Source organism: Nymphalis io, chromosome 8 (assembly GCF_905147045.1).
Source record: "Nymphalis io chromosome 8, ilAglIoxx1.1, whole genome shotgun sequence".
Lineage (NCBI taxonomy): Eukaryota > Metazoa > Arthropoda > Insecta > Lepidoptera > Nymphalidae > Nymphalis > Nymphalis io.
The window spans coordinates 2,341,295-2,357,719 of record NC_065895.1 but is presented as its reverse complement, the minus strand read 5'-3'; the positions used below and the strand labels follow the sequence as shown (position 1 = coordinate 2,357,719).

Sequence of the window (16,425 nt, the reverse complement as noted above, 5' to 3'; positions counted from 1 at the left end):
TTGTTGATTAAAATAATATTACAAGCTGCCATCTATCGTCAACATTAGGAACGCCGAGGTAAATTTTTTATTGTATATAATATCCCAAGAGATGTCGCCCATAAAAATTAAGCTGAACATTTCTTACTAAGTCATTAAAAAAAAGGATTAGCATTATTCTTTATTTCTAATAATTAGAGTACTCTGCAACTATCGTGAATACGGAATTAAAATTGAATTTAACTTTTTTTATAATGGCAACAAAAGCTGGCTTGTACTAGTGACATCTAGCAATAAGTTGTGAAACTTTATGACCCTAGATGACGTACAGCGTGCAACTTTCGAACTTGAAACAACAGAATAGTGACATTCGCCAGAAGCGGAATTTGAATAGTATCGGCCGCTAAGAGTCCGCAAGGAGCACTAGCGACAGAAACGTGTACGACGAAGTGCGGTCGACTCGTCGATACGCAGCTGTCCTTTCGCGTTTGTCAAATTAATGTTTTTCTCGAAACGCGTGTGTAAATAAACAAATTGTCTTATTACTTTTCGTAATGAAAATGAAGTGAAACAAATGTTTGTTTATTAATCGTGTCGAATAATAGTGGAGCTGGAGCCTTCGATACCGTAACCGCTTCTCGCAATGACAAGGGAGAGCATTCAGTTACCTTTTGAGAAATCGGAAGCATTTAAAATGTTTCTTATGGTCTAATTGAAGCTTTTATAACGTATAAGTGTATTCGTTGAATATAAGTACTACTGTGTTTCGTTTTGTGACACTTTGGAGTATATTTCCATTGCTAGAAGGTCGTTAGTCGCAACACGTTGAAAATGAGTGTTTTGAGTGCTTTTACCAAGTCCGACTTTAAAACGGCGAGTGATGGACTACTGGAACTCTCTGAGGAGAGGCTCCGCAGCATCATGCGCACCGAGCCCATCACAGACGTCTATCACGTTGAACAGACACCGTTCGCAAGGTAACTTAGTTTGCAAACTTTTAGTCACGCGTACTTTTTAAAAACTTTTTTGTTAACGCAAGTTATTTTTTATTAACGTAAGATAAACTTATAACTCGAATCCTCAACAAACTTGAAAGATCTTGTAAACTTTTCTGAGTAGTTTTATTTTAAAAAGATAATAAGAAATTACTCATAAAAAAAACTTTTTAATAATTATTACCTCAATAGACTATGAAATAATTCATGGCCAATGCTGATAAAACATATCTTTTACCTATCAGTGTGTATGTGTGTTGTTATAGCACTTAACATCACACATAGATGTTAGATATCACATATGTGTGATTGTTTTAAATGTATAATTTACAATGTAGTTGTGAAATAGCTTGCCATAATGTTTATCTCTGCATTCCTGATAAAGATGACTGATGAGTGTTGACTACCTTGATAATTAAAGATAACACTTCTATTTACCTCAGTCTAAAGAGCTTGTAAAGCACTTGAAGCGTGAAATAAATGATACCATTATGAGACAAAATTTCCATATAGGTAATTAACTAAAACTCTGTTTTACATTTTAACTATGAGTCATGGTCAATTTGTTGCCATGTTAAATAATTGTTGATATTATATAATTACTTAAATAAGTAATTGTAATCCGACTAATTTTTTAAATATCTGTTAATAAGTTTATTAAAGTGAGAGTTTGAGATATATATATAAAAAAATTTTGAGCAGTTTTTACGTTAAAACAAAATCATTATTCATTAAATTATCTGTGTTGTGAGATAATTATATACTTGTATATTTTCTTCAATATAAATTTATTTAAAATAGCTTAACAAATACTTTTATTTTTGTTTAATACTACTTATATAAACTGTATTAGTAAAAAAGTTCTTTACCACGCTAACTTTTACTAAATATAGTTTTTTTTTGACATATTATAATAATAATAAATAATAACCATATTTTAAAATTTTATTTTGGTAATATAAATATCAAGGTAAATCAATTTATAGACAATAAATACGGTTTTTACAGTTTTTTTTTTAACAAATTAGCATTTGTTATACTCTTTTTATCTTGTTAAAATTTTATTGCGTTTTTTCAGAGTTGCTTTAATCAAGGTATAATATAAAGGTTATCGTACACTACACGCGAAAGTGTGTCGGAATTTGTGGTGTCGTTTACACGACGCGGGGACATGTTCAACTACTTTTCCCCTCAATGCTGCTACCAGACGATGCTATATTATATATATGATCATATAAGACTTAGAATTTAATTTAACAGACACATTTAAAAAAAAATCCGGTGCTTAACAAAAAGCTACGCGGTAAAATAATTAACGAGATAAGTTGACGTTTTTTTAACGTGAAGTAACTGAATATGTAATATACTTAAATATAAAGGAAACGAATAATTCGGAATACTGCTAAGCAATTAAAAATGTTGATAAATATTTATGTACTTAACTATTTTATTTTGCGTCGTTTATGTTGGCAAGAAATTCTAACTAGCAAATAATATTTTTTGTTTTGTTTAATTACGACTCTCGGATGATGTAAAGCATTCAGCCATACGTCATCAAAACAGACTAAAATTCAGTAAATTTTCAAATGATTAAATATTGTGTAATAGAAAAAAATCATGTGTGTCAATTTTATAGAACAGATTCTGTATATTTATGCAATTTAGAATATATTCTATGAATTTATTACATTGTATTATTAATCAGCATTAGTCCGATGATACGTATTTCTTGATACCTACTAATAGGTCGCCGAGGTCAGATGGCAATGTCTCTATAATAAATATTGATCAATTAATAAAATATATTAACTTATCAATGAAAATGTTAGCTAGTATTGTTTTTTTTTATTATAATTATTATTTACATTATATTTGAAATTATATTTATTTTCGTATGAGTGACAAAAAATTTTCTTCACAAATTATGTATTATAAAACTTCTGTCTGTTTGTGTAAACTCAAAATAGGTTTAGCTTTTTAGGGGTTAGAACATCCGATGAGAAAATGAAACCCGTGTTTATTAGTTTATTTACGACACATTGTCACTCTAAAGATTAATATTACAAAAAGTTATAGACGTTCTATTTCAATGATTCCCTAAAAATGCTATTTTCCTCCAATTTAGCGTAAAGCTTGTGTTAGGATTACGACAATAGCTCCAAGAATCAGGATTGTACCTGCGATTATCACATCGCTAGGCAGCTCGTACACCCTTGTGTCTTACATTTTCAAATGTATGCTGTGTAAGTGTTCATCACTGGAAATAATATTGATTATAGTCTACAAGTAATAATTTTAAAATAAAAACGATTTAATATTTTATTTAAGTTATGGCGAGATAACATTAACATAAATTCAACAGATATAATTTCTTACGAGTGTGGAGGGCTCGAATATTTTATATAGATTAGAAAGTATTAAATTACCGGGATGTATGTTAAAGAAAAACTATAAAAACATCAGAAGATAAAAAGTTAATCGGTGCTAAAATCTCCTCACAGTCAACATATACAATTTGAAAATGTTCGAATGAAAATAATCAATAAACTTAAAGGTTCCGTATTAATTGATTCTCAGGTTGATTTATATGAATACTTTTGTACGTAGCGAAAGTGAAACGCAGTGATAAATCATGAAATAGAGTTGTTGCTAGATTCTATCGAGTAATCGTTTGTAAATCTATTCGATACGAAACAATAATATCGAGTTTCTAATACGGTTCGATCCGTTGGTAATAAATCCTAACAAATATTCTTTTGAAGAATAAAAGAGCGAGACGAAAGTGATAAATAAAAATATTTCTTCAATAACTTTTGATGAAATAGATAGGTAAGTATCGTAGCGTTGGATAAAGATTCTAACGTCGTCCTCGAATCGTCGTAATATATTAAATAGATATTATGATAAATCAGAAAGATCTATTATAAAAAAAATTAAAAAACCAACAAAGAAGGTTGATTATGATTTAAATTAAATTAAATTTATGTATGTAATAGTAAAAATCGATTGTATTCATGAGAAATTTCATTGATATCTTTAAAAAATTAACACAAATCGATCATAGATGTAAATCTTCATTTCGGCATCGAAATGTTTAGAATGAATGTGAGAATTTCTTAAAACCGATAGCGGTTTATAAGAGTCGATAAGCGAATACGAAGTGATGGATCGGTGGAGCTTTCCAGAGTTGAGTCTCTCACAAGTTTTTGAGGTCTGATCCATTACATAAGGGCATTACATTGATTCCGAATCACCTGTACGGATACCGCTTATTATATTAAATTTTATATAATTAATTAAATTTAGCTTGTCCAATGTAGCTACAGTGTATATTGGTAGTTAGTAGAATAAACTTAGTAATAATAAGTATTACCTTATTTATTTTTATGCTTTGTTATAATTATGTTATCAACATTGTCTACGTTTATTTATTTTCTACCCAATAGCATACTTATGTACATTATCTTTTTTTATTATATAGCTAGACTATTTTAAGAGCTGAGACAACCTATTTTCTTCATAATTTTGAATAATATGTAACGCCAATGCATACTATTTGTATATTTTTTAATTAATTAAAAAAGATTGCTGCAATGGAGCACAGCTTAACGCTATGACGTTGCTAAGTCCATGCAATAAATTGGGAACCCGCCCCAGTTAGTTCTAACATGAATTTTATAATGTTGGATAATATTTCTCGAGACAGGAATGTGTTTACGCGATAAATTGCTAACGACCCGATTCTAACAAAATGGGAATTGTGTGTTTCAATGAAGATAACCTATATAAGAATATTTATGAGGTTAAACGGAATTTGTACGTTCATAGATATCATTTCATACTCGCGAGTTAGAAAATATAACACGGTCCATTAAGATATGTTGTCCTAACTACATTGCGGGCATAAATCATCACCACTTTTACCGGCTCAATTATTATTTGTATTTAGATTTCATATAATGTTCAGATTTTTTTTCTGAATAAAATGAGTTATCATTTAGACATTTACCAAAGTCAGTAATAAAAAAAATTCCTGCAAATAATTAATTTTTCAAATTATAAAACAATGGTGTCGCTAGTATCTCATTTGGGGCAAACAATAATCATATCCGACGTAATTGACATATTTATGTAAAATCTAGTTCTAGCGGTATCAAACTAGGCGACCAATATTGCAATATCTGATTTCAAGTGTTAGTCTTTGTCCGTCGAATAATAGAAAATAAGGTTGATAATATAACTAATGCAAATGCGAAAGTTAGTTTATTTGTTTGTTACGCTTTCACGTATTATCTACTTACCCGATCGTCATGAAATTTACATGTTGTTGGGAGCTGAGAAGGACATCTAGGGTACCTAACACCTATCTCATCCTCTCCCCCCCCCCCCCTCTTGGTCGGAGACAAGTACAATAGAGCTAGGGAAGAGCTTTCATGCCCGCAGCTAACGATTAGGGCGCGTACTGAATTACAGTCATGACAGATATTTAAGACCTCGTTATTTAAAAATATATATAAAAGTAATCAATTCTTTTGTTTATTGTCCTCGTATAAAGGATATTAAATAATTGGTATTTTCCAAAGATTTATATGTAGGTAATTTAAAAAATGACTCGTCATATAAATTTAAATGTTTCCTCTAGTTGCGAACGATCAAATATTAGATTCAGAACTCAGAACTAATAGAGACGTCGAAAGAGTCAAATTTACTTAACCTCGTTAAGGATGTTAATATTTCAGAAAAAAAAAATACTTTTGCTGACGACAATTATAGAGTGACTCGTATCGTGTCAAGTACGTTATTGTTTAAGCACTGTCCGGTGCTTATCTTCACAGTAATTGTCTTTTAATGTGACTGAGTGACATTGGTCTTTTTTACGTTCCTCTTTAAATAGATATTATATAGTAGATATATAAATATACTGTGCCAAATAGCAGTGGTTAATAAAACATATTTTAAATTTAACCTACTCTAAAATAGCATTAGTGCAGCCGCAAGATAGATAGTATATTGGTCAACAAGTTGAAAATAGATTCAATCAACAATTTATGAACTGGCAAACAGGGCCACTTTGCCGTGGGCAAACGAAGTGAAACTGTACTTTTCAAAGTTTAGTTAAACGGGAGTTTGGCAATCTACGACGCCCAGGGCGGCTGGTGTCCCTGGAATCGATAACTGTTTTTGCTCGCCACTACTCAGATGTAATCGGTGACTTTCTACAGCCGGTCAGTTGGAGCGGTTTCACTTTCAAGCGACGCCGGAATGCGGCCGGACCTCCGACCCGTGTCTGCCATGTCACGGGCGCCCTTCACACAATTGATTTCCCTGAATCTCTCTTAAGACTCTTATTGCGGGCGACTGCTTGTATAAAATTCGAATAAAAAGAATCAATAACGCGTGCTCGTTTTCTTAAAATAAGGCATTAAAAGAAATATAAGTCTCATCACCTTCGCTCAACTCGTGATCTAACTGGGATGTCACATATCAATGTGATAACTCCGAACTTGTTTCGCACATTACGACTGCATAATTATGCAAAATCCAACCGAAGCCTGTCCAGTGTGTTTGGATTATACAAGCATAAGCTACCGTAATGTATTGAAACTTCTCGGCAGCTTATATTGATTTGACACACGCCCCGAATACCTGAGATAGATTCCACGGCAGCTATCCGCGCTAATATCTTATTCGTGTCATTAGTGCGAAATGTCAGCAGTTTGGCAGCCGTGTTGCAGGCCAACGTTCCTCGCGGCCGATGCACCGCCCTGGCCCGCACCAGCTAAATTCGGGACCGTTGCATCACGCGTCACTTTCAGTTTCGTTTGTCACGCGGCTATTTTAGATAATGTCGATTATTAGAACGCCGATTTTAGCCTCACCGACCGCCGGCCCGCGAGAATCCTAACCGTATGACTAATCGTAACGGCATGAGGAAACTTCCACGTCATTTTGGTTCTATATCCGACCTCACATTTCCTATTTAAATAAGTTGACGGCTAAAAGAGGACACAATAAGGCTAGGCGAGTTTCAAAGTCAGTGTGCAACTATGCAGCGGGTCTTGGCCTGCAGTTATCTTGACTTTGCGGAACGAAACCCGATACGTATGTAGCAACACAAGCGAGGCCAACGCGTCCGAGTAGCTCTTTTACTTTGGTAAAATAAAATTAATACTATGAAAAATCTTTTATCTTAAAAACATTATTCTTTAAAAAAATCTATAAAACGAACGGTTTCCCTTTTAATCAACAATCAAAAAGTCAAGCAAGCAAAAGTCCTTAGCATTAAATCATAGCCCCTCGTATATAATCGACTGACTATCCAGTGCTATCTTATTGCTGTCTGCGGCGCCATAACATGTCGAGGGCGGAGTTTTTTTAACGCAGTCGTTCCGCAGCTCGGGCACCCTGGAATGGACAACGGTCATGCCCTTCGCCTACAAGGCCATTCGTTGGGCGAATGTTCACCTGCGATAAAATGCGGGCAAGTTGTGCAACTGTCGCGACAGAGACACGTGGGCGATGGCCCGATCGAGAACAATCGTTCCTCTCGTCTAACGAACATCGGAATGCGTTTTGATACTGTTACAAAACCGAGTGTAACAGCAGGCCAATGTCAACATGGCTCCCGTGTTGACTTTTGATTGTCTCTATGGTAATACAAGTGTCGCCTGCATCGCTTATTCGCGGTGCGTTCGTGTAGGCGACTAGATTTTCCACCGCGGGTTGGGCCACTCGCATAGTGTGGGTACAAAGTGCTGCGTAGCGAAAGTCTAGCCGACCTTCGGCGCCTAGATATGGGTGGTAATAGATATCTCATGGAACACTTAATTCTGTTTCTAACAAGAAATTACTGGAAATATATAAACTGCCGTGATAAATTATGATTAATCTGTTTATTTACTCGTGCAACCTGTTGTTTTAAGTTATAATATTAATGATCGTTGTATAAAAGGGCATCTTAAATTTCATAAAAAGAACGTAACTATATATCTAACTGCACTTTTAACCATCAGTTCAAACAAGACTTGCAAGATTTTATCATATGTCCCATGGTACCAGTGTTGAATTATGGACTACGATCTTACCAAGTATATATAATATTTTAGGTTTCGGTTAATGATCCTTTTTTTGTCTAATATAAGGTTACAATAAAAATAAACAAATTTTTCTAGTTTATCTAATATTTCTTGATGTCACCGTTATATAAATATATATGAATATCTTTATCAGCAGTTATTGCTGCAAATATTGACTTTCATCGCATACATTTACGGGAGAACCGGAGTTTGATGAACGCATCGGGGTCGAAGCGAATTGAACGTGAATCACAATGTCATATGTGATGTAACAACGTAAGAATTGGGTTTTCCTAAAATTTAAGAAATTCGGTCAATTCCGTAAACTATGCCGTTTATTGTAGGTCACAAAACTTTCGAACGATGTTATATTCCATTGCGATTCTATATAAATATTTTATGACATATATGTCGGTGAATACGGTATAGTATATAAATTCGGTATAGTGGTCATTTATACTTATTTTTTAAAAATGCATATTATCTTAAAATATTGTGTTTTAATTTTTAAAATTATTTAGATATGACTGAATGTGATAAGCGCTCATTATTATCGCAATGTGTATGTCTTTATCGTTATATTATCTAAAGTCGCAATTTCAATATGCTGGTATGTCGAGTAGTGGAGCTTCGCTGTGAGCTAATATTGACGTGTCTCAATTTCATTGTTTGAACACTTGATGGATGCGGTTCGCTGTCGCTTAGTTTGATGTTGATTCCCATTCCTAACCTTGAGCGGAGTTCAGTGACTCGAGCCGATCGCACCCATCTCGCTCAGCTCTAATTGTGCGCTTCCGGAGTATTTCCATCCTCTGTCAGGACCTAGGACATCGTGCGGCACGTGCATCCTGAATGTTTACACATTTGACTATATTTAACTCGGTTTATATCGCCCCACAGAACGCTAACGCATACTGACGGACGACTGTAAATACAAATAGTTAAATACCAAACGGAGATGTAGAAACAATTTTATACCACCCCTAATTCTAGCGTCCGTGGTGATGGATCTTATGAGTATCTTATATTGGCCGTAAACGCGCGCGTTGTTCTAGCATTCCTTGTAGACGATTTATCGCACGTCGACCGGCGCTGCGTAAATATAATTAGAGAGCCTATTTATCAGCTCGGCGGAAGGGCGCTCTCTATCGCCGTTGTAAATCTCCTGCGTCTCCGGATGGCTCAATCTGACGAAGAAATGGAATGTCGTGGATGACGCTTTGGAAAATCTACGCGGATCTGTATACCATACGTCACAATCAGAGAGGATTACTAGGCGCAATCTGAATGCTATTTGCTTAAGTGTAATGGATACGACGTTTGGACATTTGTCCTCGGGATTATGTTAATTTATGACAGTTCAACGCGTAGATGTTAAACTTGGACTCCGCTAACATTCCGATGTCGTTAATGGAAGCAATATGCACTGATGAAATCTGAAAGACTGTTTAGTATATTCGAGAAATCAGGACTGTTTGCATTATGGAATATATATATATATATATATATATATATATATATATATATATATATATATATATATTATTTTAATGAGACATACTTACTTAATTCTTCGTAACATAATATTTAAGAATACAATACGACTGAAGTGGTGTCAGTAAAACAGCACTTCGCTATTTGCCGTAACCGTAACAGCCTGTGAATGTCCCACTGCTGGGCTAAAGGCCTCCGCACCTCTTTTTGAGGAGAAGGTTTGGAGCTTATTCCACCACGCTGCTCCAATGCGGGTTGGTGGAATACACATGTGGCAGAATTTCAGTGAAATTAGACACATGCAAGTTTCCTCACGATGTTTTCCTTCACCGTCAAGCACGAGATGAATTATAATCACAAATTAAGCACATGAAAATTCAGTGGTGCTTGCTCGGGTTTGAACCCACGATCATCGGTTAAGATTCACGCGTTCTTACCACTAGGCCATCTTGGCTTTTTCGCTATTTATATAAATGATTTAATTGCACTATTGGTAATTTATACTGACAAATAATAAAATTCATAATACGCCCACTTTATTAAAAATAAGGAAAGTAATTTTAATTCTGTAATGTATTCGCAGTTTTCTGTAGATGGTCGGACCGCCGGCCGGGGGTGGTCACCTGCAGAAACAATATATTAGCATACACCGTGCACAATTGCGCCGGCGCACCGCCCAAACTCACCCGTGGTTCAAGTGAAAACGAAACCAATTATTCACTACGAAATAAAAAGAAACGAATTAAAAGATAAATTCGTAAAATGATTACTAATATTAATCTATCAATAGCTTTTGGTTTCTTATAATGTTATGCAAAAAAAAATGTTTTTTAATTTTAAGTTTTCAGTAATATGACTAAGCGCTTGTATTTTACATTGAATTTCAATAATATTTATATATTAAGTATCGGTTAATAAATAGTTAATAATATAAACGTTTTTGATCCCGTATCCGATATATTACAATATAATGGCAAGACCTGGAAAAAATCATTTATTGTTTATTATTGTACCAAGCGTAATAAAAGTGTACGTAGTCTTTATTGAACAATATGCGAATGCACCTATGAATATTTAATGGGCGTCCACAACCATGACCTTTATTTTGGCCTCCCGCTCCGCCCATTGTTCTTGGACTATAACATAACAAAATTTATCTTATAATAGTTTGATTCCTTCACCGAGAACGAGCATAGGTCAAAACCGCTAGTCGTACTGATCAAAAATTATTATACTTGCTTATAATAAGTTGCGCTTGAGTTTTTTGCTACTTTTGACTGCCAATGATATATCTATCAAATGATACATCAGTCTTAATGTTTTTTGTTCTGTCTAACAAAAGATATGGCTTGTATCAAAAAAATCATTTCATCTTCGGTGATGTAATCGACAGCATGCCTTAGCGATTATCCTGTGGCTGCTGAGTCATAGTCGCTGTCTTGCAACGTATTTATAAAATAAATTTATTAACCTTTCCCGATGACTAATTCAATATTAGCTAGCATAGGTATATCTCTTAAAAATGTAGAAGAATTGTCATCGTAATCTTTGCGATAGAGTTCATTAACCTCACAGCAGTCTATGAATTGTCTCACAGAAAGTTGTTAACGTGTGGTGTGTACCGTAAAAAGGCCATTAGGGGGAGTGTCGGCTATCGGCCGGGTGTCGTCACTCCAGTGACGGTTTTTTGCCGCTGAAGTCAACGAGGCGTCTTTCTTTGGTCTTTGCTTTGATTAACGAGCGTAACTCGATATTGCGGGTTTTCGTCGTTTCATTTAACTAACTAAATTGAATCTGACAATGTATTAAAGAGATGAAATTTTGAAATTAGAATTTTCCGAAAATGGAACTCGTTCTATATCGTTTATTTTTATTTGCTCCTATTTGATTGAGAGGATGTCTGTTGACATCGTTTACTTCCAACGTATATTTATTTGTATTCTATACGGTAGCACAGGATAGCAAAGGTCGTTTATATTCGCCATCGTTGGTTTCAATTTCCTGGATACCTGATTAGTGGAATATTCATTTCGTTCCCGATATAGCGGTATTCAAATGATTACGCGACCGGAAATTACATTCGATTGAGTACTTGCCCTGATTATATTATGGTAAATATAGTGTTGAAATACGATGGAATTAAATTTTTAAAGCATAAGCATCAATACACGTGCGGTAAATGTTTCTGCGATTCCAGTAATGGAATTTAAGGCAGGTACTGAATCAAGCGACTTGTGAAACTACTTGAGCAGATGCCGACAAGCCGAATGTGCAACTGCAGAATTAAAGGTTCGCCCCATCTCGTTCAACATGTTCGTGTTTATCCCTTTCTCCCGTGTGCTTGTCGATTTTGGGCGAGCGGTGCCGATGACAAAGCGTCACTTTCTATGGGCACACGCGTAGCGTCAAATGAAGTGTGTCGCGTACGCAGACAGCTGCACGATAGATTCACTGTTCAAATGTTCGCCGGAAACCATCAATTTAGATAGTGCGCAAGATTGCCACCGCAAAGTTTCTGTAGGATGCTACTATTACTTGGAGGAAGCTGTGATTTATGACCTTCATTGTTTAGTTGCAGTTTAGGATCGTGTACAACCTCAGTTAATTAGACGATTCAACCATATAGAAAAAAGTGCTTTGTCTCAATATTGACTACAAAGCAGTACTGTAGTACTGCTACGATATTATTCTTATTAAACCAACAGTATCTTACTAGCGGATGTGTTGCTAACCGCATTACCGAATACGAGGGCCGTGACATCTTCTCTTCCCTTTTCATTATGGTTTATTTAAATTCGAACCTCCCTCCGATTAGACAGTTTATTTTTATTAATCGTATCTTTTTGCACGAAGGCATTTTTAATTCTTATATATTTTTAATACGTGGACATAGAATATATATTTTTTGTATTAATCATAAAAGGTGAATGATATCATTCGAAAAGTATCATGTGAATGTCTGAATTTTTATTCATTCATCTTAACATATTTGTTTCTTTATTTAACATGTACTCACTCTCGTCGGTATTTGCTTAAATCAATGTTTTCATATCGAATACTTTCTCGCATCGAAACGAGCGAAGCGCTGCCGAAGTATTGTTTATGAAAAGCGGGTCAGAAGAAAGCGATTGGCGGAGCGGCTGGTCACTCGGTGATATCTCCCGGTGAAGAGGTCACGGCCATTACGCGTACCGACTGAGAACAAATCGTGAACCCAAACTAAATCACTCGACGCTACCGTAACAATGCTTTTGTTTGAATTCCGTAAACTGCCGATAATGCTACAGATTTCTCTTTTCGCCGTATTTTTCCTCTAATTGGTATGATTCAAATGCTATCACTGGAATTTTTATTGCGCTATTTATCATTTCGTTTTCATGAGAGGCGTATGAAATGAAATTCGCATTTTACGTTTTTTTTTTACCGTACAGGAGGTTTATAAAACTTGTACGAGTATGATATGAAAAAGAATGTGAAATATATATTTTTATATTAACTGCATTCCACTATTGTGCATCGAAGGGCTATTGTCATTTGCTCATTCGAGTGTAAACAATACAACTTCCGCTGGCATCACGTCCATATTGCTAATTGAATTTACCTCGAGTATACATAGTTACTTTTGAATATGAATGTGAGGTGCATCGGCTTTATTATTTCGTCTTTTAATCATGTGAATATTCATTTGAACTAGTGTGAATGTGTTGTTTCGCGACGGGCGGTGCGATTGTGTGCGTGTGCGCACATCGAATCAGGAATGCGTTTGCGCAGCATGCGCGCTGCGGTGCTCAAGTGTCATGTCATTTGTCTGCGTTCGCTCTTTGTTTAAGTGTTATTTTGTCACAAGGTCGCCGTTATTGCAAAATGTTTTAATTGCTTTTCTAGCATCTGGTTTTACTTTTCGTCGGCTGCATAAGTAATATATGTATATATATTTAATTTGTTCCACATTTAAGTATCCATGGAATACATTACTTAATACATAATTCAACACTATTAGCAATATTACATAGAAATTTATATTTATATATACATTTTAATTCAGTGTTGTTTTTAATTTGATAACTTATATAATACAGTTTTATATTATGTGGAATATATTATATATTGATCGCCGTCTACGACTAATAACGTCTTATCGTCCATAGTTAATTTTCACTCAACAAATTTTGCATTATAGAAAATAAACAGTTATTTGTTTATTATCATTCGATTTACCGAATGTGTCGTTCAATCAAGATAAAATTAAAAATATAATTGGGTGACTGAATTAATGTATTTTAACGGTTGTACAGAAAGTGGCCCGCTATATGTGTATCGGTAGTTAATAAATTTGATCGAGGCAAGTGTGGTTAATACTCAGCGTAATAACGCTTATCCTTAAAAAATATATAATATGAAATTTTTATTATTGGCTTATAGCATTTAGATTGTTTTACGAACGATTGACCAAATTTTTTTCCATCAAAGTTGTTATCGGAGAATGTCATAGTTGTATTTTTTTTAAATAATCGACAATATGGAAGGAAGTTTATTTGTGAAATAATAACAGTAATAACATATTTCAAGAAAACCCTTTGTCTAAAGAACAGTTATTAATATAATACAATAACGGAAGCCGCCATTTAATTATCATGCGAATATGGTTTTAAGTAAACATTCGCACAGTAATACGATCAAGCAAGCATGTGGGAGGCGCCCACACACCCCACGATCAATAAATCACTCATCGAACTCATGTCCGCGGTGTTTTCTAAATTATCCTGCGGATTAAATATACCCATAACATTAAAACAAAAATAACTCGTCACAACTAACAACGCGTTGTCGCCGAATTGGGACTGTTTATACCGTTTAATACATTCGAAAAATAATTTTCAAAATTGCAACATTAATAAAATGGCCATGTATTATAAAATCAATAAAATTTAAGCCCAAAGATCTTCGCCGTATATGGACTTCCATGTCTGCCAGCCTTCATCACGGATTTGCATAATATGACACGTGTAATCCACGGATATTGTTGCATTAAAAAATGTTCGGGATCCAGGCGACAGTTTTCGAGTCACTTTGACCTTTTTAAAATGAAATCATAATCTTTTGAAAGATTAATAACATAAAACGTATTATTTAAAAAAGTAGATGAAATTAGATCACAAATTAGACACATAGTAAATTAAGGAAAACATGTATGCAACATGTATGTAAAGTATACATAAATAATACTTAATGAAAAAACAATCTACGTTTCCTAAATTAATGTATCGGTTTCTATCGTTTTAGTACGGAAGCCCGCAGGATGTGACCCAAAAATTAACTATCCAATTTGTCAGCCCGTTCATAAAAATAATTCATATTTTTTAATTGGTTGCAAAAATAATCTTCATATGTGATTTAATTATACTTAACTTAAAAATTCAGCACTTCGCTCAATATGACTCAAATTAATCAACTCCGAGTGGTGCAACAGCGGGAGGTCTATTATATCCTTATAAAGTGCTTTCATCAATTTAGACGAATGTTTTATATTGGACGTCAAATAAATTGCGTTTAAACGCTTCCTCATATATCTAGTGATCATTTACACATGTCTCAACAAATTTGTGGAATGAGTCAAAACTAACGCCATGTGGGTGGCAAGTTGTGTACTAAGATATATTTTTTTTCGCTTTCGCTTCACAAACACTTATATTTGGATGGAATAGACCTCCAGCGTTGATGTTCTAAATAAACTCATCCACAAAAGCTTTTGGAAAATATAAATATTTGGATTTCTATTTTAATAGGTTAAATTATTTTTTTCAATCTTTAGTTACTCTGTTGTTTTTGTACTGATATTATTTGTGGCGTTTCGTTAATGGGTATAATCAAAGATTAGGGACACTGATGGCATCGTTTTTCGTAATCTTTACGGAAGGTCGTAGAAACGTTATCCATTTAACGGGTGACAAATGAATTTAAACCTTATAAACTTTCATATAAGAGTATAAATGACTTATTTATAATAGAATTGAGAATTCATTTCGATCCACGGGTCGATGTCACAGGTTAAAGTTAATTATGAAATAGCAGCAGAGGATTAAATCGATTGAAAGAACATGTTTATTAAATTCAGTAAATTGAGTTTTACGCGTTAACCTGTATAATAAAATAAGGTTTATCAATGTGAATATTACTTCCCATGTTCACGTTTTTGATAGGAAGGTTTATTGACGTAATGCTATGATAATGAAACTATTTAACCCAAAAATATCATAACGCAAAATCGCTTTAATTTTAACAGGGAATAATAGACTCGTTGTTTGTTCTACATCCGCTCTCTTTATAAATGTATAATACTTAAAATATATTACATATACATATATATATATATATATATATATATATACATATATATGTATATATATATATACATATATATATATATACCCAAAAGTTTCGCTGTGTCAACTTAGAACGTTTTATTATATTATTTTGATTATATAATTTAAGTAGTATTCACAAGTTAAATTAATTGGTAGAGATACATGTTTAATTTAAAAGACGGAAGTTTAAAGAAATTAATTTTATTAAAATACCTCACGTAAAATCGTTGAATTATTGCCTTTGAGCCAGAGAGTTAACGAGGTAAGAAGTTCGACCTCCAATCCCCCGACACTGACTCCAGTTCTTTGTGGCTTTATTTAGTACGAATAGGCCACTTTGTCACCGTAAACGTTTCATCTCGATCGATGAGATCGGTTTTAACCTTATTCGACTATCATTTTGTTAACCTGTTATTATCATTATTTATGTGGTATAATTATTATTTTAATATTGAACGGTCAATTATTGTATCTTGTAACTCATTCGTATGATTACTGTATTCAGTTATGCGTTTT

General features: G+C 34.0%; 1 protein-coding gene across 3 annotated transcripts in view; it reads left to right on the top strand.

The window, feature by feature from the left end:
* The first annotated feature begins 346 nt into the window (after positions 1-346).
* LOC126770190 (serine/threonine-protein kinase 17A) overlaps positions 347-16,425 on the top strand; it is a 170,518-nt gene continuing 154,439 nt past the window's right edge. For all 3 annotated transcript variants that reach the window (XM_050489435.1, XM_050489437.1, XM_050489436.1), the window contains exon 1: positions 347-956. In XM_050489435.1, the coding sequence (XP_050345392.1) occupies positions 811-956 (146 nt within the window). In that variant the 5' untranslated portion in view covers positions 347-810. The remainder of the gene's footprint in view (positions 957-16,425) is intronic.